This window comes from Plectropomus leopardus, chromosome 17 (assembly GCF_026936395.1).
Source record: "Plectropomus leopardus strain MGB_pleo_1.0 chromosome 17, ASM2693639v1, whole genome shotgun sequence".
Lineage (NCBI taxonomy): Eukaryota > Metazoa > Chordata > Actinopteri > Perciformes > Serranidae > Plectropomus > Plectropomus leopardus.
The window spans coordinates 5,400,467-5,427,177 of NC_142192.1; the positions used below are offsets into that span (position 1 = coordinate 5,400,467).

At 38.5% G+C, this 26,711-nt stretch overlaps 2 protein-coding genes across 6 annotated transcripts in view; one reads left to right on the plus strand and one right to left on the minus strand.

Moving 5' to 3' along the window:
• The window catches only part of ctdp1 (CTD (carboxy-terminal domain, RNA polymerase II, polypeptide A) phosphatase, subunit 1), a 107,558-nt gene extending 81,817 nt beyond the window's left edge, over positions 1 to 25,741 (minus strand). Inside the window, exons 1-8 of one of the 3 annotated variants that reach the window (XM_088090299.1) lie at positions 25,615 to 25,741; positions 17,171 to 17,304; positions 6,765 to 6,848; positions 5,536 to 5,629; positions 4,812 to 4,940; positions 4,015 to 4,165; positions 1,799 to 1,889; positions 263 to 429 (exon numbers count right to left, since the gene is read on the minus strand). In XM_088090299.1, coding sequence (XP_087946425.1) covers positions 263 to 429; positions 1,799 to 1,889; positions 4,015 to 4,165; positions 4,812 to 4,940; positions 5,536 to 5,629; positions 6,765 to 6,805 — 673 coding nt within the window. In that variant the 5' untranslated portion in view covers positions 6,806 to 6,848; positions 17,171 to 17,304; positions 25,615 to 25,741. Of the gene's footprint in view, positions 1 to 262; positions 430 to 1,798; positions 1,890 to 4,014; positions 4,166 to 4,811; positions 4,941 to 5,535; positions 5,630 to 6,764; positions 6,849 to 8,733; positions 9,329 to 17,170; positions 17,305 to 25,614 lie in introns of those variants that run through there. The other 2 variants (XM_042506262.2, XM_088090300.1) reach the window with 2 other exon arrangements.
• On the plus strand, positions 11,928 to 26,692 carry adck5 (aarF domain containing kinase 5). Of its 3 annotated transcripts, none has more exons than XM_042506459.2 (15): positions 11,928 to 12,089; positions 16,582 to 16,673; positions 16,760 to 16,909; positions 17,185 to 17,260; positions 18,624 to 18,824; positions 18,914 to 19,054; positions 19,925 to 20,038; positions 20,129 to 20,260; positions 20,350 to 20,433; positions 20,533 to 20,614; positions 22,200 to 22,278; positions 22,349 to 22,440; positions 22,530 to 22,782; positions 23,624 to 23,760; positions 23,846 to 26,692. In XM_042506459.2, exons 1-14 carry the CDS (start codon positions 12,066 to 12,068, stop codon positions 23,718 to 23,720), a joined length of 1,617 nt encoding a protein of 538 aa, XP_042362393.1. In that variant the 5' UTR covers positions 11,928 to 12,065; the 3' UTR covers positions 23,721 to 23,760; positions 23,846 to 26,692. The 3 variants fall into 3 exon arrangements, with proteins under 3 accessions (XP_042362393.1, XP_042362391.1, XP_042362390.1); XM_042506457.2 differs by having other exon boundaries at positions 23,644 to 23,760; XM_042506456.2 differs by lacking the exons at positions 11,928 to 12,089; positions 16,582 to 16,673 and having other exon boundaries at positions 16,847 to 16,909; positions 18,629 to 18,824; positions 23,644 to 23,760.
• The last annotated feature ends 19 nt before the right edge of the window (positions 26,693 to 26,711 follow it).

The window sequence follows — 26,711 nt, forward strand, 5'->3', positions numbered from 1 at the left end:
ACTCGGTTGTGTAACATTCTGCATGAGTGTTATGACCCTATAAGAGCAGCCTGAGATCAGTGAAGCCACTGGACTGACTTGTTTGTTAACTTCAGCTAAAAATGCCTCTCACAGGGGAATGTGCACAGTACTGGAAACTACTCATTGGACAGTGCGTTCTGGTCACTTTGACCCTCAGTGTTGCATAAACCGTCAGCAACTTTTTTGTTACACACTCTCTCTACAAATGTGTCTCTTTATTAAAAATGTGTGGTCATCGTACCTTTCTTTGCCATCTGAGCTTCCCGTGATCCAGGGGGTGCATTGATGTCCCCCGTGCCCTGGAAGTAGATGTATTTCTTCACAGTGATGAGGTTTGGTGCAAATTTCCACACATCCTCTCGGTCGTCAATGATGGAAACCATGGAATCACCACAAGGGAAAAGATTCCTGTCAGATAAAAATCACAAGACGCTAGCAAAACTGCTGAGCTTTCTGACAGAAACTTTTGCAGATAAACACTGTGAGGCTGTTATTTATCTCTTCGGTTGATGTACTGTTGCAGTGACAAGACAATGTGTTTTGCTATAGATCAGAACAGCAAAGCTTAGATCACAAGTTTACACCAAGAGTTCAACTCTTTTTTTTTTTTACTTGCTAGGAGACGTCGTCAGCAGCAATTCACTGGTGACACTGAGAGAGAATAATACATCTCTACTCTTTGTGCTCGTCTACAGTCACTGACAATATAGACAAATTGTACATGATACACACAGTTAGATGCTTAAAAAATGATTTGGATGAATTTACTGCTGCTGGATCATCCATCAGCTGTCCCAGTTATACCTTGTAGAAAACCTAAACAAGACATTAGGGGTGGAAAACAAAAACTGATTCACTTATCACAGCAATTTTTCCCCGCTGTTTTTTAAAATCAATCCTCAAGCCTAAACCTGGACTGACATCAGCTTTCTTAAGTTGGTTATTGCCCACTCCCCATGTTTTTGGAAGAAATCAAGCTAATATGCTTAGACCTCATAGGGTTAACGCCTGAATCGACATAATTCAAATATTTTGTCTCTGTTATGATACCTGATCTCGCCCTCTGCTCAGAGGGTAAGGAACTTCCGATTCTCATAGTTTTTTCCAGTTTGCGGACATTCAGGCTTCACGTTTTACACAAACCACATTACAGCGCTGTTACTACCTCCGTTCCCAGCTCAGAGGCAAGACCGCTTTGTTCCCTCTTTCCCTGATTGGTGTTATATACAGAACGGCAGGGTGGCATGTGACATCCACCTTGAACAGGCAATTTAAAAAAGGCTAGTGAGAGACTACAGGAATAAACAGTGTGCAGAACAGCCTATTCTTTACTTCTCACTCTATGCGTAAATTGTTAAAAATGACACCATCAATGACACCATCAAATCAATTATTGGTTTATTTACCACTATTTGCAGTTTACGTTGGTGCTGAAATAAAAGTCAAAAAGACTGACATGTAAGGTGCATTGTTTTTGGAAATATGCCTTATGGTATACAGTCTCCAGAGGTGTGTGATTTAACTTTTTCTCACAATCTTGTGTTAAAAAGGTAAAAAAAAAAAAAAACTGCAATATGAAATCGCAATACAAATGTAATCTGCACTCAAGCACTGTGATCGTATCAAAGCGAGTGGTAAGTAATCGTCCCAGACCTATGAGACGTACACTAAGTTTTATCTACACAAAGATTTTTTCTTTAAAACAAAACTGGGTTAAATAATGTCCAGAGAGCTGACAGCTGCATGGGGATTGCAAACTACACATTCATGTACCCACCTAAGATTCCCCGTCTTGGAGAAAGGGTCGATGCATTCGTCTCTGGAAAGGATCCGATGAGAGAAAAGCTTCTTTTCAGGATCCAGAAAGCCTGAAAAAGAAAGAGTGATGGGTGATATGAATAAAAAAAGAAGGACATATTTGAATACCAATTCAATTCCTGAATGAGTAAGACAGCCAGGTCAGATTCTCCTTCAACCACACAGAAGCTGTCAATAGCTGGAGCACGGCTCTGAAACATGCCGACCTCCCTGCGTCAGGGCCAGTCGTAGTGAAATCCAATTCTAAAAGCATTAAACATTCATCATGTGGAGGCAGAACAGTACTTGGACCGAGGCTGCCTCCATTTAATACAATATGATGAAAAATTGCACCCAGAATACCAAAAAGACAGCACATAAATACGCTGCCTACACTTCAATATAATGCATCTTAAAGTGAAATATTTTCTTCCAGAAGGAAAGCAACATCAGCAAGCTTTCAGCCAAAAACACTAGAACTAGGGTGGAAATGGAAGGTTTGCCCAGTGCACCTGAAAATGTGGCAGGTAAACAGCTAAAGTGTTAATGCAAAACAGTGCCCCCCACCCCCTTGCAAAGAGGCATCAGGTGCACAACATAGAGCTGGAATTCCAAACATGAGCAGACATCTCCCTCTTATGGACACAAGCAGGAAGCACAAGAAGAAAAGCAGTAATTCTCCAAACTGTCTTTGCATGCTTAAACATTTTTCATTCATTCATTAGCTGTAAACCCTCTTAACAGTTGCAGGGAGGCTTGAGCCTATATATTTTATTATCTATGGAACTATTATGTGATTTTATGTGAGTCTCACAGGTGCGAAAGCTTTTGTTTTTTCATGTTGTTTGAACCCCCAAACCAAAGGCAATTTTCTGTCACTATGTGACTGACAAAGCTTTTTCAATCTTGGGTACACCTTGGACAGGTCACCAGACTATAGCAAGACTGATAACCATTCACGCTCAGATTCACACCTATGGCCAATTTAGAGACACCAATTAACCTGCATGTCTTTGGACTGCGGGAGGAAGACGGAGAACCTGCAGAAAACCCGCGCTGACACAGGGAGAACATGCAAACTGCACAGAAGTAAAGGCGATTTCAACTGTTAATATGCTACTTAAATCTCATTTGAGGCTGTCTTCTAGCTAGCTAATGCTACAAAAAACCACTTGTGCATTACTTTTCGCTAACTATTCCAACTGTTATCCATTACTTTTAGTTAACTAATGCAATTTCAGCTGTTACAACCTGGCCACTAATGACATAACAAGTGTTGTTATATTTCAAAGGTCAGGACGTCACCCCAACTGAGGTTCAAACCTGTGACCCTCTTGCTATAAGGTGAAAGTGCTGACGACAACACTAGAGCTTTGACTCTCTGCCCAAACCCCATTGTGACAAATTTCATCCCAGTGAACCCGGCAGGTCGGGCCAGGCCAGGCGGTAATTTCTCACTATTCACTCAAGATGGAATCAAGTAGGGTTCTTGCCAAATTAATGTTTATTTATCAAATTTTTTTCAAAATGTTTTGTGAACTGCCTCTTGCTTAAATGGTACTTTGGTAGGAGATATAATGGACTAAATCAGGATGGAAAGGGAGAGAAAGAGGGTTAGAGAGAGTGAAAGTGGAAGAACATGTGGCGAACAGGAGGACAGAGAGAGAGAGAGAAGGCAAGACAGGGATGGAAAATGACAGAAAGAGAAAGGGGGGCGGCAAGCTGAATTGGTTGGCAGTTTCTGCGCTCTCTCTCCCCAGCAATGGCAGAGAAGTGCATGACATGCAGCAGAGAGTGGTGATCAACATCTGTGTGCTGCATCACCATCGCCGTGCATACTGGAAGCACTGAGAGACGGAGCCTGTTTTGCTAAACCTGTCATGCACGAGATGACAGGAAGAAAACAAGGAAACACGCCAGTCCTTAACTTGTAATACATGTTTTAACATTACAAAATATTTATTTTATAATATATAAAATATAATGTACTATAGGCCTGTTTTTACAGTACAAATTCCTGTTTTTAAATGGGCTCGGGCCCAAAACTGCTGCCGTGGGTCGGGCTTGGACAGAAACTGTGCAGCCTTATTTTTTGGGCCCGATTGAAGCTCCACACTACACCACCGTACACTCTGACATCACTGTGAATTAATGTCAGAAATCATAATGTGGGAAAAGTGAAAACGAGTGCATTACCTGCAATGGTGTGTGCATAAAGGCGGCTCCCGAATGTGAAGACATGTAACTCATAGAGTTTGGCGATTTTCTCCAGGAAAGCCTTGCAGTGTGGCCGCAGCCGTGTGTGGAGCATCGGCTCCCCTCGCCCCAGCTGGAAGTGGAAAATACCCTGAAGGAAATAATAAGAGTTCAGTCAGTTCAAAACGCAAGTTTAGGTCTCAACATCTCCTCTAGAACAATAAAGAAAGGCTGAAAGCTGTCAGCGTTTCTTGTGGTAAGTAAAGGCCCAAATCCTAATTCTTCCCCTTGGGCCTGCCACTGTGTTTTGAGTGCTGCTGGGTGAAGTAGGGTTTTATTCATAAATGTTGTTTTCTTTTCTCATATACTTTTTTCTAAATGACATTTTAAAAGATCGCTGAAACCTTGCAAAATGCAAAAACTCTACATCTACATTAATATATGTAAATTCCTGACTGACCACTTGTGTTTTCCAAGTTATTTTTCTTTATTTTTTTCTATCGAATGATTTACTCTTTATTTATCTAATTATTTGAGACTGTCTACAGATTTGAATTTGTTTGATTGCTGCCCTCACTCGGTTTAGTTTATGTGAATGATATAAACCCAACCATGATGTGCCTTTTTTGACTGATATTAATGTAAATAAAGATGGAGGCATTGACAAAGAAAACAAACAAACACAAACTAATTGCATTTAGTGGTTGAGAATGAAACTTTGGTTAGAGACACCGAGACCGTCCTTTCAGTCAATCCTGGTGATGACAGCACAGAATAGTAATATGCTGGAAGAGTACCTTGTTGGACATGCGCTGGCAGTGCTGTTCAGTGGTGTGGATCAGAGTCTGGTCCAGATCCACCATCAGGACCAGTTTTTTGTTCCGGTGGAGTCTCTGCTGGTCTTCTCTGCCCAGCTGCTCTGCTTGCTGTTGGAGTTAGAAAAGATAATTAATGGAATAATATAAAAAGTCCATCAATTTATGTTTTTGAATGACCTCACTGCCTTTTTTTTATTCATAAATATTAATATATAATGATATTTTTCATAAATTCATAAAACATTCTAAATTTATAGTACACTTAAGCTGATACTGAGTTTTTTTTTAGGTGGCTAAAATTCTACCATCTGAGGCAGTGTGCGCTCAGTACCAATTTGTTTTATGTTCTGATGCAAGGGGTTTTCAACCTGGAAATTATTGTAAACAAACATTGTCATTTGGTGTTATGTTATTATCAGATGTTTCAGCTGAGAGTTATGAGTTTTAAATAGGGATGGGATAATACAGGGCTTTACATTTTAGTTGTTTGCGATAAATTTCCAATATTGGGATTGTTTTTTGCTAAAATAGATGTTACAAGGACTAGGGCCTTCCAATAGCAATGCGCACACACACACACACACACACACACACACACACACACACACACACACACACACACACAGATCTTGTAAAGGCACAAATGTGAAACATCTCTGCCCTACTAGCCCAGTCCTGCATGCATCTCCATCATATGACTCACCTCTGAGCTGACCATCAGCTCAGGGACACTGTGCACCATGGAGACGGTTGCTGTGGAGATGGGAGTTTGCTGGTTCCCATTCGTGCTCTGCAGCCTGAGAAAAGAAAAAAAATCGTGGGAGTCATGCATTTTGTACATCTCTTAGGTCCTTGAACGTATTGTGACTGAGAAGAAAAGCGGCTTTCACAAACGACTCAGCACAGAAAATACTACAGTTAGTGAGTGATTCAGCTGATAGTTATTTTTTTAATCCATCAACACATAACAATTGACAAATTAACCCCTTCTTTTTAATATTTAAGTGCCAGCAGGTGTTTTCATCATGTATCAGCTTCCCTTGATTTTGCAAAACATCTTCCAATAACCTCACAACAATAATACACTGTTATTTTGTGTCTTTAAATGATTCAAATCTGTGTTACATTAAGAGTGTCCTGCTTTGTAACTCATGGCTTTGGAATTTAAATTTTTTTTTATAGTTCATCTTACAATTGTACCCATTCTCTCTGCCCCACAATCCCTACCCCCAACAACTGCCCCTTCACCCTATGGAACAAGTAATTAAAAAAGGAATCTGACAGTTGTTAATAAGTCCAAAACAAAATAAAGGTTTTTTTTTTTAAAAAAGAAACAAATATTAAAAGACAAATAAAGACAAAAATATTTTGGAGATCGACATGTTTAAATAACAATTTTGAAATTAAGGGAAGAAGGTCAATGATTGTTCAAAAGAGGGTAAATTTGAAAACGCTTTAATTAAATGAAGAACTGGACAGTCATTAATAGGTACGAATGAAAAATAAATTAGTTGGGGAAAAAAGGGAACAAATATATAACAAATTGTTTTTTGTTTTTTTTGTTTTTTAAAAGGTACATAAGATACAAAAATGTATCAAACTGCCACCACCAATGAGAGTGCAGAGTGTCAGCGCTTGATTCATGACCTGAGTTGCACTCGGGTCTCTTTGCTTGATCTCTGGTGCCATCTGATGGTAATACAGAATCCACAAATACTTTGAGTCAGACATACAGTATTTTGTCAGTGTAAAGACACGGACATTTAAAAAATTGTGTGATATTAAAAGGTGTCAGGTGAAATTGTAAGCACTAATCTGGACACCTTGGGTGTGAGTAAAAAATATTATAGCACCCAAACAATGATGAAGAACATAAAAGCATATATATTTCCATCTATGCATAAAATAACGACTGTGTTTGCATTTTCTTACTGTGTCAGATCCTGGCCACACTCCGCACATAAACCCTTCATCACTATCGGATGGCTGCATTCCTCTATTCTGACGATGACGCCCCTGAAAAAGAAAAGAAATGTTAGTGTTTCTTTTCAGGAACTGCTAATAGCGCATTACCTTCTTCTTTAAGCAGGGTTCTCATTCAATGAACATTTGCTTCATGGCATGCAAGTCTTGGTATAAATATAATTCATTCAATGTTGCATGTTTTAGCGCTTGTACTTGACAGATTTAGCTGTGAGCCTCAAACTATATATTGGCTATAAGCTTTGAGTGACTCGCAAATGTTGGGGTTTCACTCAGAAAACAAGCTGTAAATCCAACATGTCTGTGTTTACTGTAATGAACAGCTTTGCAAGCAGTTGCTTTGCTTTGTAATTAAGACACCACAGTCATCCTTATTGAAATCAAGAATTGCAAGGGACTGTTCCTCATCTACAAGAGGGGAGGCAGTGGTGTAAATGGAGAGGCAGATATTTTTTTAAGCACTGAGGATGGAGTTATGTTTTTTGAATTGGCATAGGGTAGGAACAGTCAACTTTCGCTGGTTAATACTCTCAGAACCCCAAAACCAGCAAATGGGCCTTAAAGGCGGGTTTTCATTACAAATCACCAAAATCACTCAATTTATCATAGCTAGAAACTGTTAAAATGCTTATTTATGGCGAAGCATTTTCCCTCAGTGGGGCACCCTCTGGCTCAGTTGATGGGGTGCACCTCCACCATTCCTTGCTACACATTTTTTGCACATCTCTGCTCAAAACTGAACAGAAATCTTATATTATTATTATTATTATTATTATTATTGTTGTTGTTGTTGTTGTTGTTATTGTTGTTATTCCTCTTAATATGTTTATTGTATGTTTAGTATTTGCACCAAAACCAAAGCAAATTTCTTGTAAGTCAAAACTTAATAGGGCAATAAATCTCTTTCTGATTCTGATTTTTTTTAACAAAACAACAACATAGTCACACTTTAGCCACCCCCTACTCTGATAAATAAACTACAGTCCCTAATTCCTTCTATTCTGTGTAAATGCTTTGTTGCTGCCTTTAAGCAAATGATCTGCTTGTGCAGTCTCTTTTGACACAGTTATGATCGTGCACTAAGGGAACTGCTGTCACAACAAGTAGTTTGGATTTTACAAGTGAGGAGTTTACAAGAAGCACCTGAAGTCAACACAACTTTTCGTCGATGCTGCTCACGGGTGCGTCAGCATTAATTTTAGATGTAAATGTTCATTGTTATGAGAGGAATGTTTGAAAATGATGACTTAAGTGGTTGCTGGAAAATACATCTCTTCATTCTGAAATGATAGGCGAGCAGGCTAAAAACGAGCGGTTCAAATGCAATGGGAACAGCAGCAGCCTCGGGCCAGTCCTCTACCTGTCAACCTATACAGCTTGTACACATTTCATGCACGCGAGCGACGGCTGCGTCAACGCAAACAAAACGAGCAAACGCTTCAAGTGCTTACGCCTTCAAAATAAAAGCGTGAATATGTTTAACCTGTGCGCAAGCTTGAAAAGTGGATCAAACTGACGTGTGGGAATTAGCACAATGTTTGAAACAATATCTGCTAACCACTGGTTTTCCTGTTCAGTATAATGTCAACGGCTAAACCGTCAAGAAAATAACTATTTAAAATAATACGATTTTATTATGAAGGTTTTGGCCCAAACTTTGCCTGTTTATTTTGAGTGACTTGACGCTGGCATGAGCCGACACTGTGAGCGCTGGTTCGAGTACAGCTAGCAAACAAGCTAACATTAACTTAGCACTTACAGCAATGTTAGCGCGCTAGCTAGCTAACGTTACCCTGCGATGGAAGTAAATAATTGAGAAAGCGGTACCAAAACTACAACTGACATGTTGCCAGTAGCCTCTCCAGGCAGGGGGCAGCGCAGTTAACACTAGCAAGCTATAGCAAGCAGAGTGACCCACCCGGGCGGTATGACTTGTCCAAGTTGACAGCATAGCTCCTTGACTACTCCAGCACGGTCCGACTTCACCTTCCTCTCCGGTAGCCTGGCAGCCTCTGTCCCCTTCTCCTGCGGTATGGGAGCACACAGTGCCAGCACGGAGTCCACGTTAACAAGAGTCCCGGGTTTGACTTTCCATTCCAGAAGCCGAAGAGGGAGAGCCCCACTCGGCCAGCAGATATCTGCCACCTGCACCGCGGGGCCCTCCGCTGCTGCACCGTCGCCACCACCGCCAGAATCTGCAGGATCCTCCATCTGTCTCGTACTCTCCAAAACCCCTTTACTTTTCAGCAACGGTCCACTTAAAACGTATCCAAAAGACCTCGCAGTCCCCCGTGTGTCAGTAAATCCCGCGAACCATGAGCGCCGAGGAGAATTAAAAAGAAATGTGCTGCAGATTTAAACACAGTAGCTTCCAGTCAGCTACGTTCGCTCTTCCCGCCCGTAAACAGGAAAGCGCAACACTGCAGCGACACGGCTCGTTACAGCATCCGGTCCACAACGCAGCGCGAGCCACGAAAAACAACAGACTCCACTGTTCTTTCAAAATAAAATACCCGATTAAATACCAGCGCCACATGGTTTACTGAAAACTTTTTGAGATCTATACTTTTTTTATATATATATATATATTTCATGCTTTTAGCTATAGATATTGCCCACATCCGTTTCTTTTTCATGTGGGCAATTTTACAACTTTAATTTACGTTAACTCAATTGTATATACTTAATGTACTTGTATGTACTCTTTGTTGCTTTTTGTTATTTTAGATCCGTTCCTTTTTTCATGCACTTATGTGTTTTATTTCATGAATTTCTGTTTTCGTTAATGAATTTCTTTTTTTTTTTTCATTTTCTTCCATGTATTTATCTGTTAAGCCATGAATTTATCCATTAAGGCTACTTGGCATATTATTGCCTTATTATCACTTTTTTTGTGTGTTTTCTTTTCTTTAATTTAATTTTCACCAGTTTAATGATATGTGCTTATGTTTTTTGCTTTTTGTCATTTTAGATCCATTCTTTTTTTATTCATTTATGCATTTCCTTTCTTGAATTTTTGTTTTCTTTCATGAATTTCTGTTTTCTTTCATGAACTTATCTGTTTTCTTGAATTAATTTCTGTTTTCTTGAATTAATTTCTTTTTCTTTCATGAATTTATGTTTTTATCCATGAATTTATCTGTTTTAATTCATGAATTTATGTTTTCATCCATGAATTTATCTGTTTTAATTCATGAATTTCTGTTCTCTTTCACGAATTTCTCTTCTCATTCATGCATTTGTCTGTTCAGCATGGATGTATGTTAAGTCTGATTGCCATATTATTGCCGCACTACTTAGCCATTAGTGTGGCATTCAGATTATTTTCTGTACTGTACTCTTATTTAATGCCTGTACTGATTTTATATCTTAGGCTGTCCGTAGTTTTTTACATGTTTGTAATGTATTTCCATACGCAGGACCCCGGGAAGATTAAGGAGCACACTCACGTGCTTGTAATGGGGGATCCCTGAGTAAATAATAAACAACGTTTCTTTTGAAGGACAATCCACGTTTCCGGTTTGGTCCTTGCTACATTTGTTTTTGTCTTTGTTGAAACTTTCCATAAAGCTTGACAGGGAAGTCCACAGAGACCTTCCTGATGTAAGATGATGTAACATAGAAATAATACTACACTTATGTCTCATGTGGAACAGTTTTTTTTTCATTTGTTTATTCTAGTGCAACATTTACTGTTGAACGCAATGGCAGTCGGGTGCAATCAATACTCTGCTATTAAAGTGCATTTAAATGACTGAGGGTCATGCTATTTTTAAATAGTTTCTGCGGACTATAGGCTAATCTACTGTCACTGATTAGCTTGAAGTTTGGATGTTGCCTAAAGTTGGAGGAGGAGACATGAATAACAAACACAAATAGGCTAATTATAGGACAAGGGCATGGCTCGAACCACTCCGTATAATCAATGACGTATTACCAGCCCCTCCCACCAGAGAGTGCACCACCAAGATAAATCCCTGCCCAGTGCGCCTGCCCACTGATAATTATCACTTCAACTTAACATGACAGTTCCCAGCAGAGATCTGCAGCTTCTTACAGGAGCAGAGGCATTTTTTAAAGCTGCGAGGCTCAAGTTACCTGTTCTTCCTCTCATTATTGTGAATATAATAAGGCAAAAAGAGTTAATGCTACAGCTCTGTGGGTTGGGTTTTACCTCCTTTAACAATTTAAAACCTGGATCAACATCACTTTTCCTGTCCTGCATTTAGATGCCCTTCACAAGTACTTTAGCCTTTGTACCTTAAGCAAATTGATTTCTAAAACTATACTTGAAATTATCATAATTATAAATTTACAATATGTTTACATAGAATTTTTTTTTCTTTTTCTCTCTCTTTTTTTTTTTTTTTTTTTACATCTTTTTATTTATTTATTTATGTTGCTCATTTTCAGGTAATTTGTATATTTAACTAAAGAATAAGAAAAAAATCTTGGAAAAAAACGTATATTATTATTATAATTAGGTGTACAGATCTGAAATCATGTTATAAAATTATCATAATTTTTAAGTAGGGCACTCTTTCTAAGATATTTCCTTGTTTGTTTTTTGTTACCTCTTCCTTCTTTCTTTTAGAAAAACGGTAATTTTCTTGTACATTTTACTAATTTCTTGCTAATTTCTAGGTCATTTCTTCTGAAGTTGCCAATTACTTCCCCCAGATAATAGTAACACTAACAACAGCAATACAGTAACAATACTACTACTACTAATAATAATAATAATAATGATAATACTAATTAATTATTATCATTATTATTATTATTATTATTATTATTACACACCTCGTCAAGCTTTGTTCGCCAGTTTCTTTTCTTTTCCACCATTGTTTTAATTTTACACCAATAAATAATAAAATAAAAAAAAAAAAATAAATAAATAAATAAATAATAATAATAATAATAATAATAATAATAATAATAATAATAATAATAATAATAATAATAATAATAATAAACAAAAAGCAACTTCGATCAAAAGAAAGCTCTCAACGACCCCGTCAACCTACTATGCTTATGTCAAATGACCAAGCTAAAAGCGAAACCGGAAGTATGTCTATGGGAGTGAACCCTCTCGCTGTCGTCCTTACGCTTCGGCTCGACGTGCTAGTAGATAGCCATTGATTAATTAAGGAGGTGTTACTACCAGCGGTCGGCTAATTTTTGCCAGGAAGGACACTTTGGACATTAGTTCATCGCTGTGAGCTGAGCTGTTTTATTATTCCATGAAACATGACAGGGGAAACCACTCGAGGGGTAAATACACAATATTTCTATATCATTTTTAGCTCGTTTTGACAGTAGCGGTAGCTAAAGTTAGCTAGTTGACCAGCAGACAAGCTAACCGCATCTGTAAGTAGCTCGTCTTGTTAGCAACAGATACCGGAGGACTGACAGGAGCTACTTAAGTCTGGAAGCTGTGTTTCTGTGTAAAAGGCTAACTGGACATGTGAGTGTTGTAATTTGACATTTAATGGAATGTGTCAGTCATGAGTGCTGCATATTTTTTTCCCATAAGCAGCTGTAAGTTACTTCAATAGATAACACTCCTTAGTTAATGCCGCAGTCTTACATTGTTAGTGTGGTGCAGGTTAGAGCAAAAAGCAGCAAACTGTTCCTCCTCATTCACTGCTGTGTCATGCATCGTGGTGATGGCAAACACAGTGTGAGGGGTCACAGAGTGTGTTTGATATTTCACTGCTCAGGTCCCTGACATCTGTATCTGCACATCAATTTGTCAACACTGGAGACACTCTGTCCCTCACATGCAAACAGCGAACAAAAACAACTGAGTTACCCCGGCTGGCCCCACTGGCCTTGATCTAGACCATCCTCCCTCTTCTTTCTTCACACACACACACACACACACACACACACACACACACACACACACACACACAAGTTCTCCTGTTGTTACTCAACACACTCCTCTGGGCCTGTCTTGTGACTTGAGCCTGATTTACAAAGTTACATTATTTTTGAGGGTCTAAGCTTTTAGGTCTTAGTACCTTGTCTGTCTGGACTGTCAGGACATTAGCAAAAAATGTCCAAGTTTCTGCTCTCAGTTGTGATGATTTGCTGATTTTCTGTGTTTTAAACAATTTGAAAAATATGTGAAAAAGGCAGTGAACAACAAAAGAAAGAAATTACCCAGAAATTAGCAAGATATTAATGTACAAGAGAATTATCCCAAAAATAAGTGGAAAAAGTAAATAAATAAATAAATAAACAAGAAAAAAAACCCAAAAATGTGCTGGAAAAAAAAAAAAAGAAATTTATTTCACATATTGTTGTTTTCCCTGGTAACACAATTTAAAAAAAAATACAATTATTAGAATTACAAATATAGTTTTCAGGATATTTTCCCCTTTGTTTTGGATAATTTTCTAATAATTATTTCTGGAAAAAAAGAAAATTAAGAAAACAAGGAAATGAAATGACTTGGAAGAAGTGCTTAAAAATTATAATAATTTTGTAACATAGATTTATATCTGTTGTTATTATAATATATTATTCCCTAGATTTTTTTCCCCCCTTAGACACTTAAATAATAATAAAAATTAAAAAGAAATTCTAAATCTACTGGTTTCTTGCAATCCGAGGACCCTTTATTTCTAATCCTTGTGAAAGGCGTCTGAAAGCAAGGAAAGTCATGTCAGTTCAGGTTTCAAAGGGTTAATACTCTGTAATGAAAAACGTTTGGTTTTGGATTAACCGTCAGTCAAAATAAGCGATATGAAGATGTCACCTTGGTCTTTGAAAAACTGTGAGGCATATTTCAACATTTTCTGGACATCTTATTGCCCACACCAGTAATCCATTAATCAAGACCGTAATCGGCAGATTAATTAATAATGTAAATAATAAACAGTTGCAGCCCAACTTTGGGTAAAAATGCGACCACACAGCAGCACCATTAAGGCAAATGATTTAGCAGGGAGAAATAATCACAAAGTGACTTGAGCATAAACAGAAAAACTACTAAAAAATGTAATGGAGAAAGTAACACGTTTTTCAAACAGAAGCAGCTTACAATAGTGGATTACTGAGGTTTAAAGAGACAGCAAACACCAAAATCCATATTTTTCCTCCTACTTGTAGTGCTATTTATTAATCTAGATACTTCCTGTGTGAGGTGCCAAAATTTGGAGCCATCAGCTGTAGACCTGTCTGCCTTGTCTCCAGTATAATGGAATTGGATGGCACTCAGCTTGTGGTGCTCAAAGAGCCAAAAAATGTATTTGAAAAACTCAACAGCAATATCTCTTTCCAGAAATCACGACCCGATTACTCAAGACAATCCACAGACCTTGTTGTGAGCAGTTTCACGTAGGGACTATTTTCTTGTACCTAACTACACTCACCAACTTTGTCACTGCTAGCTTACAGCTGCCAAAGAGGACGGCGTTAGTGTTTACATAACACGCCGTCATGAGCAAAAGACTTGCATCCAGTAGAAGATGCAGGCTTCCTTCTTCACGCTTCCTTCTGCGCAGTGATTCGGTTAGAGGATGTAGTTTGGTTGAAAAAAATAGTTCCTACATAAAACTGCTCACAACACATTATAACACATTATACCTTATTAAGCAGTGAATCACTTTCCTCCTTGTTTCTTGCTTCTGACCCTTGAGCTGCTGTAATGATTTCCCCTGTGTGGGATTAAGTCTTATCTTACCTTATCTTAACTTACTTTACCCTTACCTTAAAGAAAACATTCATATGCAGTCTATCTCACCACAGCTTCTCAGCCTTGATGAGTACAGAGAGCACCTCTTCTCAGGGCTGGCTAAATCCTCTCTTATATATGAAACATTAAAATTTCAGTTCACAAACATTCTGAGAATACTATCAGAGAGCTCCCAACTTAGACTTAAAAAATTCTTGCAAGGAGTCCTAACTAAAATTCCCAGAGCAACTTTGACCTCAGCAAAGAGTTATGGTTGATCCTGTTGCTAGGTATGATGCATTCTTTTGAAAGGTGTGATTGGTTGTCCTTTTGTGAACCTGCACGGTGCAGACAGCCGGTGAAAATGAAATGACCTGTGTCACAATATGAGACTGTTGTGACTGTTAGTGTGATCACAGTGCTGAAAGATGGTTGAGACGCACCTACGTCGTCACTGCTGCAGTGTTTTGTATCACATATAGCAAATATTTAATGTTGTGATCAATGACCGATTAAATAAACCAGGACATTCTAATACATCTGGTCAGATTTTGCAGTAGGCAAACCAGCATGCTTTTGTGGATATACCCACAATCAAACTCCAAATGCACCCATATTCTTAACTCTAAGCAGAAAATTCCAAGAAAACGTATAATTCTGATAATTTCCTTAAAATTTTGTCACACAGAACAACTCCTGGTGCTAGGAAACTTTGTGAATACGGCCCAGGTGTCGTAGACATGCCTCACACAGCTTACAGACTGCTGACTGGCACTATGCCCGCTGGGAACGTGGAGCAATGACCTCTTTTCATCTTTGTAAGCCGCTAATTTTCCTGTAGATCAGCTCTTTATGTGCAGAAAGCTTCAAATAATGAACATTTTACACTGACAGAACGTTTACCAAATTTGCAAAGCAGCATATTGGCCTGAGCATGCACTGACAATACATACCTCATCATTCAAATCATCTGAGAGAAAAAAAGCAAGGGCATTTCATTTCCGATTACATTATCCATGCTTCTTAATCCAATGATAACTTATTATAAATATGTCACAAGTCTCTTATGTGGTCGGAGTGGCCTAATGACTGAAAATGGTTAAACTTCTTTGGCATTTATACATCCTTGGATTAGATATGGTCATCTCAACATGCGCCGGGGCATGTCTACAGAACAGTATGACATGTTAAAACTAACCACGCAGTGAGGCCCAGCGAGCCAAGGTGAAATCCAGAACTCACTTTCTGTCCCAGACCCCCGTCCCCCCACAGCACACAACACAGGTCCTAAATCAGATGTTTGCTGAAACATTAACCCTTAGGGGCGGTGCATTTTATGAGCTTTACATTCTTCATTTTTTATATAATTTTGGGTGTGTTAATGGATATAGCATACATTTTTGTTTAATCTCAGCTCCTACAATAAGTCTAATATACACTGTGGAAACAAAATTGTTAAACTCATACTGTGCAACTGTGCATGTGCAAAAAACGGTCCATTGAAACCCATTAAAACTGCAGTTTTTAATCCCACAGCCATCAAAGCATAAAAAATGCATTGTATTATTTCTGGGTGTCATTCTGGGCTTTTGCTTTGGAATTTGATATTTTTACCATTTTCCACCTGATGACATAATTTTCTTTACCATATTTGGCATATGGAGAAAACACATACTATTTCCACTAGGTGCACTGTCAAAGTCAATGTTGCTGCAATTCATTGACATATCCCAGACTGTGATAATGGAGAAAAAACAACCCAAAAAAATGCATGTAGTATATAAAAAATAATTTGTTTTGTGTTTTTTCTTCCTAACTAAAGGGTTAAATGTTGAAAATGAATGAATATTTGATTTTTGTGATTAGGACTGATGTTTGATAAAACTTTTACTCAATAAAAGTAGAAAATCTTATTAATTTTTAACATTTTTTCGAGCCTGATTTTGAAAAGCTTATTTTGTGTGCAGAGTGATTCGAGTGTGTGTACTATTAAAGCGAGCCCGAAGGGTTAAATGAAACCTAGCTGTCCGTGGCATCAGCTTTCACGTCTCATTCATTGCCCTTTTTTTTAACCCTCTTTAGTTAAGGTTGTGTTTGCATCACATGGCTCTGCTCCGAAGATGCCCACCTCTCCGCTCTACACTCCAAACAACCAGATCCTTCACTTCACTCAGGTACCAAACTATTACATCATCTCGCATTAACGTCTCCCCCTGATGATGTCACTGTTTCCATAAATGGGATTGTTTCCTGTTGTCAGGGAAGGGAAGCACAGAGGGCTGGTATGGAAGACGCTTGTCGGCGTCTCTGTGGGCGTACCTGTGGCAGTGGGCGTAAAGTACGCCGTGTCCGAACCCAGAGACCGGAGGAAGATGAGGATCATCATTGAAGGATTCGGTCGCTTCTGCAGGTTTGAAATGACTTTCCTTTAAGGATAATTAACGGGGTGAAGGTGGTTTGAATTTTTCTTTTCCTTGGATGTTTGACTTCAAGTTGGACAAAGTTTTCAGGTAAAAGGTACATTTCTGCCCTCTCAGTCAATAATGAGCTGAATCTCTGGTGTTCATTCTAGCTAAACACGATTCACATGACCACAATTTACATGATAATACAAAGAATCACGTTTCTGTTCATGACAAGTTCCAAATCCAAACCGTTTGCGGTCTCTTACCTGTGTGTCCTCAGAGCTCTCTCTGTGGGAATCTTTATCTCTGTGGATTACTGGTGGACCACCAACGTGGCTCTTCGGGGCCAAGATGAGGTAAGTTCTCAATTCCATTTACAGCCTCAGCATAGACGGTCAATCTGAAGAAAAGAAAAAAAAGGTTAGAAAATCAGTAACGACAACAAAGGGTTGCACTAAAATCAACACTGATGCACTGATCCATTCCATCACATTAATTATGCACAGAAATAATTGTTCAGACATGTTTTTCATTAGGCCTCTTATGGTAATTTTGTTGTAAACTCATCATATGACATATTGACAGCTGACTCAAATATCACACATTGCATTTACATGTGTTTGTTTTTTACAGAAGAGTGTCACTAGCATTTTATCCAACATGATGCCAGATTAAACAGCAGTTTTTTTATAAGACTCTGGCAATTCTTCCTTTTTTTTATCTCACCACCCCACCTACTTGCGCTACTATGAAGAAAAATAAAACAACACAAAAAAGATGACACAGTGTAGCTTACTGGTAGCCTGCAGCTGTACTGTGGGAGTGGAAGAGACACAGATCTGACTGTCGTTAGCTTGCAAACCGCTGGCAGAAAACCCAAAAGTCTGTCGTTTATAGTTTTGCCCTCCAAAAACTTTATCCTTCACTCTTTAAAACCAGCAGCAAACCACCCAGCTCGCAGGCGTTCATGCCTGGAAGCCGACTGCAGAACAAAAGCCTTATTATTTATACCCAGAACTTAACTAAGCTTGTCTGTTTGTCACAAGAGGCATCACTTGGGTTTGTTTTTATTGGCCAAATTTTGTATTTTTGGCCAATATATAAAGTGTATTTTGTAAGTCTCTAACTGAGTAAGTTCTTGTATATAATAACAGGTATCTAGGTTAGGTTAAATGCTATTGTCTGAATAATTTTAAGAATTAAAATGTAATTGCTCCTTTAAAGCATGTACTTGCATTATTAGGCTTTTCTTATCATATCAGTGGCATGAAACGGTCCCAAAACGACAGAAATGTAATTTATTGCAATGTGACAATATATTATCTTGCAAAATCAGTTATCATGACAGGCTTATTTTTCTTTTTTTTTTTTTTACATCAGTCATTTAAAGCATTATGAGTTGCATCATTTGCCCAGTTATAGTCAGAGTGGACTTTAAGATGTGGCACATCACAGATCATGAATGAAGTGCAGACAAAATCAAGCTAACAAACCAAACAACAAAATACAAGGTACAAAGTACAAGGTACAAGGTAGATTAGTCATTTTAAAAAAATGAAATTTGAAATGGAAAAACAATGCCACAACAATTACAGTTAATAAGTAAAACATTGGTTGCATCATGGGTTGGTGGTCACACATTTACTTGTATTTTTTTTGGCTCTGTGAGTGTTAATCTTGTCCAGACAATCATGTCCTCCTGCCGTCCTCCCCTGCCAGAGCAGCCCATCATACACGGCCGAGATGTCGGCGTGCCACCAGAGGGCAGCAGAGTGCATGGTGGAAGGAGCTGTGAGGAACGGAGGGATATACATCAAGCTCGGCCAAGGTCTGTGTTCCTTCAACCACCTCCTGCCCCCCGAGTACATCCGCACGCTGCAGGTGCTTGAAGACAAGGCCTTGAACAGGAGGTACAAAGAGGTGAGAGGAGCAGCGCAAACAGAGCTCCTGGTTCAGGGAGAGAGAGGACGGCGCGAAATTTCTCAGGGTGGTGTTTGTGTCTGCAACAGGTGGACGCTCTCTTCCAAGAAGACTTCAACAAAAGCCCGGAGCAGCTCTTTAAAACCTTCGACCACGAGCCCATCGCTGCTGCCAGCTTGGCCCAGGTTCATAAAGCTCAGCTGTTTGACGGGACGCCTGTCGCTGTGAAGGTGAGCGCTCATAATGAAAACCTTTGAATTCTTAATCACCGGAAAGTAAAGGGTCATATCGAAGGGATTATGCAGAATGAGACCACTTCAATCCAGGTATGTTTCAATATAAAGTAACATCATAAGTTTATTATTAGCTACCAACACAGGAAATGTTGCCCTATTTTTCACTCTCAGCAGGCTGGCAGTTATCTTCTCAGGGTGTCCTCAGGTCCTTAAAATATTAGAAATATATATTTTTTAAATGCCATTAGTCTTAAATTTGTCATTCAATAATCGTTTAATTTCTTTTTGGCAAGACAAGTCAAGCAGTTCTGTGTGAAAGACCACATTTCTAATGTTTGAAATCCTTAACCCTTTTAAACCCAAGCAAAGTGGCTCAATTTCTCTCAAAAACATGAGAAGGCAATGAGTAACGAAAGAAAAAATGAACAAAAATGTGTAAAAAATAAATAAATAAATAAAATAAAAAATGTGAAAAGTACAAGAAAATTACCTGAAATTGTTTAAAAAAAGAAATATAAAAAAAACCTTAAAAATTGGAAGTTAAATTAAAAAAAAGTGCTCAAAAGTTCATACTAATTTTGTAGCATAATTTTAAATATGTAACTATGATCATTATATAGTTTTTCCCTAGATTTTTTCCTTTTTCTCTGGACATTTTCCTACCTTTTTTTCTCTAAATGTATTAATTTCTTGCAATCTGTGGAACATTTCTTAACAAGTTTGCTCATTGCCTTTTTTGCTCATGTTTTTGGGAGCCAGAAGAAGCGCATGGCTTTTTAAGCTGAAAAAAAACCCAAAAAGCTTTGATAAATGTCTGGTCTTACCCTTCAAAATCACGTTTTTGTTGATTTTTGCTCTCCACAGGTTCAGTACATCGACCTCAGGGATCGGTTTGACGGGGACATCAGAACATTAGAGATCCTGCTGGACGTTGTCAAGTTCATGCACCCCAGCTTTGGATTCCGATGGGTTCTCAAGGTCAGAGATCAGCGGCATTTCTCAGCTAATTTTACATTTATGTCTATTTGGAAGATTTTAGCCGATAATTGATTGAAATCGTCTCTGCAGGACTTGAAGGGCACTTTGGCTCAAGAGCTGGACTTTGAGAACGAAGCCAGGAATTCAGAGCGGTGCGCAGAAGAGCTCAAACACTTCAGTTTTGTCGTTATACCCAAGGTCTTCTGGGAGCAAACCAGTAAGGTGAGCGTATAAATGATCAATAATACTAAATAAACTGGACTTCTATCCATTCATGGCTAAAACACTTTCTTTTTTTCCCCATTTCAAAGAGAGTTTTGACCGCAGAGTTTTGCAACGGATGCAAAATCAACAATGTGGAAGAAATTAAAAGACAAGGATTAAGTCTGAAAGATGTGAGTTAATGCGCTCTACAGTACAGCTGATACTCACACTTTACTTTTACTGAAAAAAAGGCATCTAAAACACCTCATACATTTTTTTATTTTTCCCAGACTGCAGATAAACTGATCCGAACATTTGCAGAGCAAATTTTCTACACCGGTTTCATCCACGCAGACCCTCATCCTGGAAACAGTGGGTACATCAGTGTACGTGTGTGTGTGTGTGTGTGTGTGTGTGTGTGTGTGTGTGTGTGTGTGTGTGTGTGTGTGTGTGTGTGTGTGAGTGTGTTACAGTGTGAAGTATAATAGCATTATTAGTATTTAGCATCAGTTATAAATGAATTTGTATTTTATCTTAATATTGTATAATCTGTCCAATTGAACTACAGATGCAAGTATAGGATACAAAGTCTCACTTATTTGAAAAGTGAGGATGCTGAAAGACTTCAGTTGATGTTTTGGTTTTGCTAAAAGTAGTTTAATGTGCCTTAGTAGCAAACAAATAAAATAAATTGTTGAAGAGAAATTTGACAGAAATATATCTATAGAGTGCATGAAAACAGTCTCAGACCTTTAACTTAAACCTGTGAAAAACAAGAGCAAAAACAAAAGCGTTTAATACTTTTGTTCAGTAAGTAGGTCGATAATGAGACATTGCAGTGCAGAAATACCAAAGATTTTAAAGGTAATTTAGAAACAGTGTTGCTATTACAAAGTGTGTCCACCAGAGAGCACTGGAAAGATTATTTCTGTAAAGAAATTATTTGCATCATTAAGCAGCAACCTCCGGGTCTGAAAACAAAACTAACACAGCAGCACCAAAAACGGCAGAAATAAACATGTTTACAGCCTGGTACAGACAACGAGTCTGGTCTCTAAAGCTAATTTCAACATCCATGACATCTGCATGTGTGGCAAATTTCTCTGTAAGTTGTTTATATATATATATATATATATATATATATATATATATATAGTGATAGTTCTATTATTATTATCTAGGTAAAGTGAGTTTTTTTTCATTAATTACTTATGTTGTTTTTTTAGTAATTATTATTATTTTTATTATTATTTTTTTTTTATTATTTTATTTTTTCCCTCTTCTTTTTTAAAATGAATTATTTTAAATTATATGACATCACAGGTCATTCTAAGCCAGCCGGGGAGGAGTGTTAACGGGCACATGTGGATGAGATGTGGCTGGGTATTTGTGATTCGCTATTGTACTGGTTATTATACTCTGCACAAAACTAAATAAAAATATGATATTAAGGCATAAAGCTCTGCATAATTATGGGCAGTGCTGCTATGAGTGGCAGGTGGGAGCCATCTGTGGACAAGCTGCTGCCACAGAGACAACACTGGACAGTGCAGATGCACGCAGTTCCTGACAGTTCATTCTAATGTTTGACTGTTTTTAAGCCTGTTTTTCATGAGAGAAAATTAGCATTAGCTGTAAATACACTGAGCTTATAAAGCTAGCAGCCAGTGCAAGAGGTATCACCACCCTCTCATCCACCTCTGGCTCCAGAAACACTGCATGGTGATGGCTAAAATGTCAAACAGAAGTCCGCAAACAAATGAGTAACGCCACAGCGGCTACACGCATTATTTCATACAGAGGTGATGCTGCTGTCCACCTGTGTCAAACATCCCGCCCAGATTAACCTTTCCCTAAAAAATCTGTTTTTAAAAACGACTGAAAAAGAGGACAGTGATTTTGCGAGTTCTTCGTGCAGCTCGTTCCGTGTTATTGATCCTTTTTTTTGTCTTTGCAGTTCTAGTGAGACGAGGTCCTGATAACAAGGCGGAGCTGGTGCTGTTGGATCACGGCCTGTACGAATACCTCAGTCAGCGGTAAGATTTATCGGCTTTGTGACGAAGACCTCTGAAAATACTCAGCTCTAACTGTGACCTTTGACCTCAGAGACAGAGTGGCCCTTTGTAAGCTGTGGCGGTCCATAGTCCTGAGAGACGAAGCAGCGATGGAGAGGTACTCCAAAGCGCTCGGCATCAAAGGTGAGGAAACTCAGGAATTTACATCGTTTGATTCTTTTTTTCTTCCTGTTTCGAGCGATCGTCTTTTCTGATCCAAACTTGCCGCGCAGAGTACTTCCTGTTCTGCGAAATGCTGCTGCAGCGTCCCATCAACATGCGTGAGCTGGGCCTGTCCAACATCCTGAGTCGAGAGGAGACCACCTACATGCGCGAGATGGCCAGCAACCGGTTCGACAGCATCATGCAGGTGCTGAAGGCGATGCCTCGACCCATGCTGCTCGTGTTCCGCAACGTCAACACGGTCCGAAGCATCAACATCACGCTGGGAGCGCCGGTGGACCGTTACTTCGTCATGGCCAAGAGGTCAGTGCAGAGGCAGAGGTTCCCAAACTTTTCACACCAATGCACCAAACTGAACTTCACTTTCAAACAATGCAACAACTACAGAGGGACTCTAAAAGTCCTACGAATTTGTCATAATTCTGTAAAATAATACTAAATATGTATTTATGATCATTATAAATATCCATTTTTTTCTTTTTCCCTGATATTTTTTCCCTTGCTTTTTTTTCATCACAATTTCCTAAATCTACTGATTTCTTGCAACATATCTGTTGCTCACTGCCTTTTTCTCATGTTTTTGGAAGAAATTTGCTCTGGGTTCAACAGTGAAACGCTTGTGAAAAGCCACTGAAAGCAGCGTAAGAACAGTAATGTTGCTTCAGGTTTCAAAGGGTTAATCCGCATTGTTAAATGCTCAAAAATTTGGAGAGCGGAGTCAGGAGTGAGCGCTGTGCGTCTGCTGTGTTGTCACATCACAGGCATGTTAACCCTTTGAAACCTTCAGCAAATCGGTTTGATTTATTTTAAAAACTTTGGGAGGCAACAAACAACTTAACAGTACATTAGTAAAACTATTAGTAAAGAAAAAAAGTTACAAGAAAAATTACCTGAAAATATGCAAAAATAAGAGTTAAAAAAAAACATTGTCCAAGAAATAAATAAAATAATATTTTAAATATTATAAATATTTTATTATATTTTTGTAACATAGCTGTAAATATAAAATTATTGTTATCATATTATATTTTTTTTGGTAATTTTATTATGGTCCTCCGTCGTTTTTTGAGAAATATTTTTCTAAGGTAATTTTCTCGACACTTTTTGCTAATTTCTTGCAATTTGTGGGACATTTCTTGAAAAGTCTGCCGTCCCGTGTTTCAGCGCCGTTAGAGGCTGGGGGAAGATCCAGGCGGAGACGGCGGGCATCCTGCCGCGGCTCTGGCTCTTCCGCTGGGTGAGGACAACGTGGGAGGGCCTCAAGTTTGAGCTGGCTTTGAGGTAAAAAAAAAAAAAAAACTCATTTAATGTGTCGATAATACAAAATGTTTGTGACTGGAGCCAATAAATGCGACTCCTTTTCCAGGTGGGAGATGGCGTCGATGAGCGTGACGCGCTCCTTCCTGAGCCTGCTGTCGTACTTCGGTCTCATATCTCTGGACGCAGACGTGTACGAGTACCTGAGGTAGTGCACAGACTCGTCACACGCTATTGAGGACCTGATCCACGCACAAGTTAATGCAAAACAGCAGCGGGGGGGGGGGGGCCTTTTCACGACTGTAGCAGCTCCTGAGGCTCCTGCTCGAAACGGTGCTGCTCGACGGCGCGCTCGATTTCCACACCAAATCATCCCGGTCTCACTTTCACACACAACTTCCTCACAATGAGAGTGAACTGCAGAACGGTCAAAAACCAAACCCACTCCAGCATAAACTCGCTTAGTCTCACTAGCTAACAGCATATTTTAACCTTTTAATGATATATTTTTTTGATATTTATATCTTGTCTTAGTGGATTCTCAGTACAGAAAGTGGTGTTGAATTTCAAGTTTTAGGAGTTTTAAGGAGACGTTCATTCTATCAGACAATATTTTCAAGCAGCGTCCTGAAAAAAGCAACGCATCAAACCGCGTCCCCGAGCAAACGTGGAATAACTGTACCTTTACTATTAACCCTTCATAAGCTGCCGTTCACGAGTGTTTTAAACCTAGAGCTCCGAGCAAAATTAGTGATTTCTGTCAAAAACATGGGGGAAAAAAGCTGTGAGCCAGTTTGTAAGAAATGTTACACAAATTGCAAGAAATTAGTAGATTTAGAAAATTCTTTTTTTAAAAAAAACTGGGGAAAAGGTTAGCGGAAAACTATATTTATAATAATCAGAATTATATATTTAAAATTATGTCACAGAATTATTATACATTTTAAGCACTTTTTTTCAGTCTTGTTTGTCGTGTTTGTTTTTTTTCCCTCTTTTTTTCTTTGTCTTTTTGCTAATTTTGAGGTAATTTTCATGAACCTTTTACTCATTTCTTCAAACAGTAATGAGTGAGGCATCTGGAGTGAGAGAAAATGTTAAATTATAAAAAAAAAGTTAAAGGTCCAGTTTGGAGGATTTAGGTGAATATATTTAATATATTTTCTTAACTTTATAATCACAGAGAAAATAAATTGTCTTTTTTGTCACGTCAGATCGAGTCGTTTTTATCTCCATAGGGAGTGGGTCTATTTGTTTTTGTTTTTTTTTTGTTTTCGAGTTCGCCATGTTGCACCAAACGCTGGCTATAAAAAAAAAAAGAAAAAGAAAATGACCTAAAAATGATAAATATAACGTTTTTGTAATTATAAATATAGTTTTCAGGACATTTCCCCCTATTTTTTGATAATGTTCTAATACTTCTTAAAAAATTTTAAAACCATTTTTTAGGTAATTTTCTTTTCACATTTTTAAAGTCATGAGGTTGCTCATTGCCCTTTTCCCCCATGTTTACAAAAGGAACCATTTTTTAAAGGTTTCAAAGTTTAAATTGCTTGTGAAAGACGTGTGAACGCAGCACAAGAAAACTGATGTCCATCCAGGTCTTAGAGGGTTGTAAAGTTATCAGAGACAGAAAGTGAGCACCCAGTGACAGTTTTGGGCGCACAGCATTGAAAAAAAACACTGATTTTAATGTCACAGCAAACACAACCCTGTACACTCGATACTATGATTCTGTGTTAACGCTCATGCAGGGCTTAAAGGGCTGCTGCCTGAACATCAGGTCCAGAATCAGAAATACTTTATTGATCCTCGAGGAGAAATACAGAACACAGATTAGCACAGAGAGCATTCGGCTAAAAGTGAGCGATGTGGGCCTACCTGCTGCCTCGCTGTCCCGGCCCCGCCATCAACCCCTGATCCATCGTTGCTTTGCTTCAGCACTCCGTTAACAGGTTCATTTGTAGACATTAAAACAAAAACAAAACTTTAAACTTGATGAGGAAAGGAAGAAACTCAGAAAGCTCCTCTTCTCCACTGGGGCTCCACACCTGCTCTCCATCATCTCTCATAATTAACCCCGCCCCCTTTCAGGCTCACACAGGCCCCGCCCCTTGATAAACCCCACCCACCGAGCCCGGCAGGAGGCCTCTGTGGAAAATTCAGCTCCTGATTAAAACCACATTAACACAAAAAAGCCCTGAAGGAATTCTAACCAGGAGATCTCGCTCGGAACATGGGAGAATTTTCAGCTGGTCGCAGTCTGCAGTCTTCACCACTAGATGCCACTAAATCCCACACACTGGTCCTTTAACCCCTTGAACCTGGATGGACACCAGTTTTCTTGTGGCGTCAAAATGCCTTTCATATGCTATTTAACCCTTAAAGCCTGAACGAACCGGTTGGATTTATTTCAAAAACATAAAGAAAAAGGCACATTTCAAGAAATTAGGAAAAAGGTGACAAGAAAATAACACAAAATAATACGTTTTAAGAAACAAGTAAAATAAAAAAAATACTAGGGAAAAATGTCCAGAAATGACCATATATTTAAAATTATGTTACAGGAAAAAGAAATGTAAACATATATTTGTATTTTTTTTCCCTAGGATTTTTGGCGTTATTTCCTTGTTGGTTTTTGGTGCTTTACTTTTCTTTTTATGCTTATTTTCAGGTACATTTCTTGTTACTTTTTTTTTAACCAATTCCCTGCTAATTTTGGGGCCATTTCTTGTTAAATTGCTCTTTGCTTTCTGATGTTTTTTTCATTTTTTTTAAGAAGTCAAAACCAATTTGCTCAGGTTTTACAGGAATTGATATCTGTGCCAGATTAACCCTTTCTTCTCAGTGTTACTTTAAGTCCACTCAGGCTGAAAGATCAGTCCAATGTCACCTAACCAAATGTTTTTAAATTATTTTAGCGTTAATGTTAATAAAATGTTCTACCTCCTTTACGGTATCCTCGTCTTTATCACTCA

What these genes read in the sequence shown, in the direction of transcription:
- adck5 (XM_042506457.2), top strand. Translation starts at nt 12,066, where the DNA reads ATGACAGGGGAAACCACTCGAGGG. An exon ending in AAGGATTAAGTCTGAAAGAT is followed by an intron (nt 20,434 to 20,532) that starts GTGAGTTAATGC and finishes TATTTTTCCCAG; the next exon opens with ACTGCAGATAAACTGATCCG. An exon ending in AAGTTTGAGCTGGCTTTGAG is followed by an intron (nt 23,761 to 23,845) that starts GTAAAAAAAAAA and finishes CTCCTTTTCCAG; the next exon opens with GTGGGAGATGGCGTCGATGA.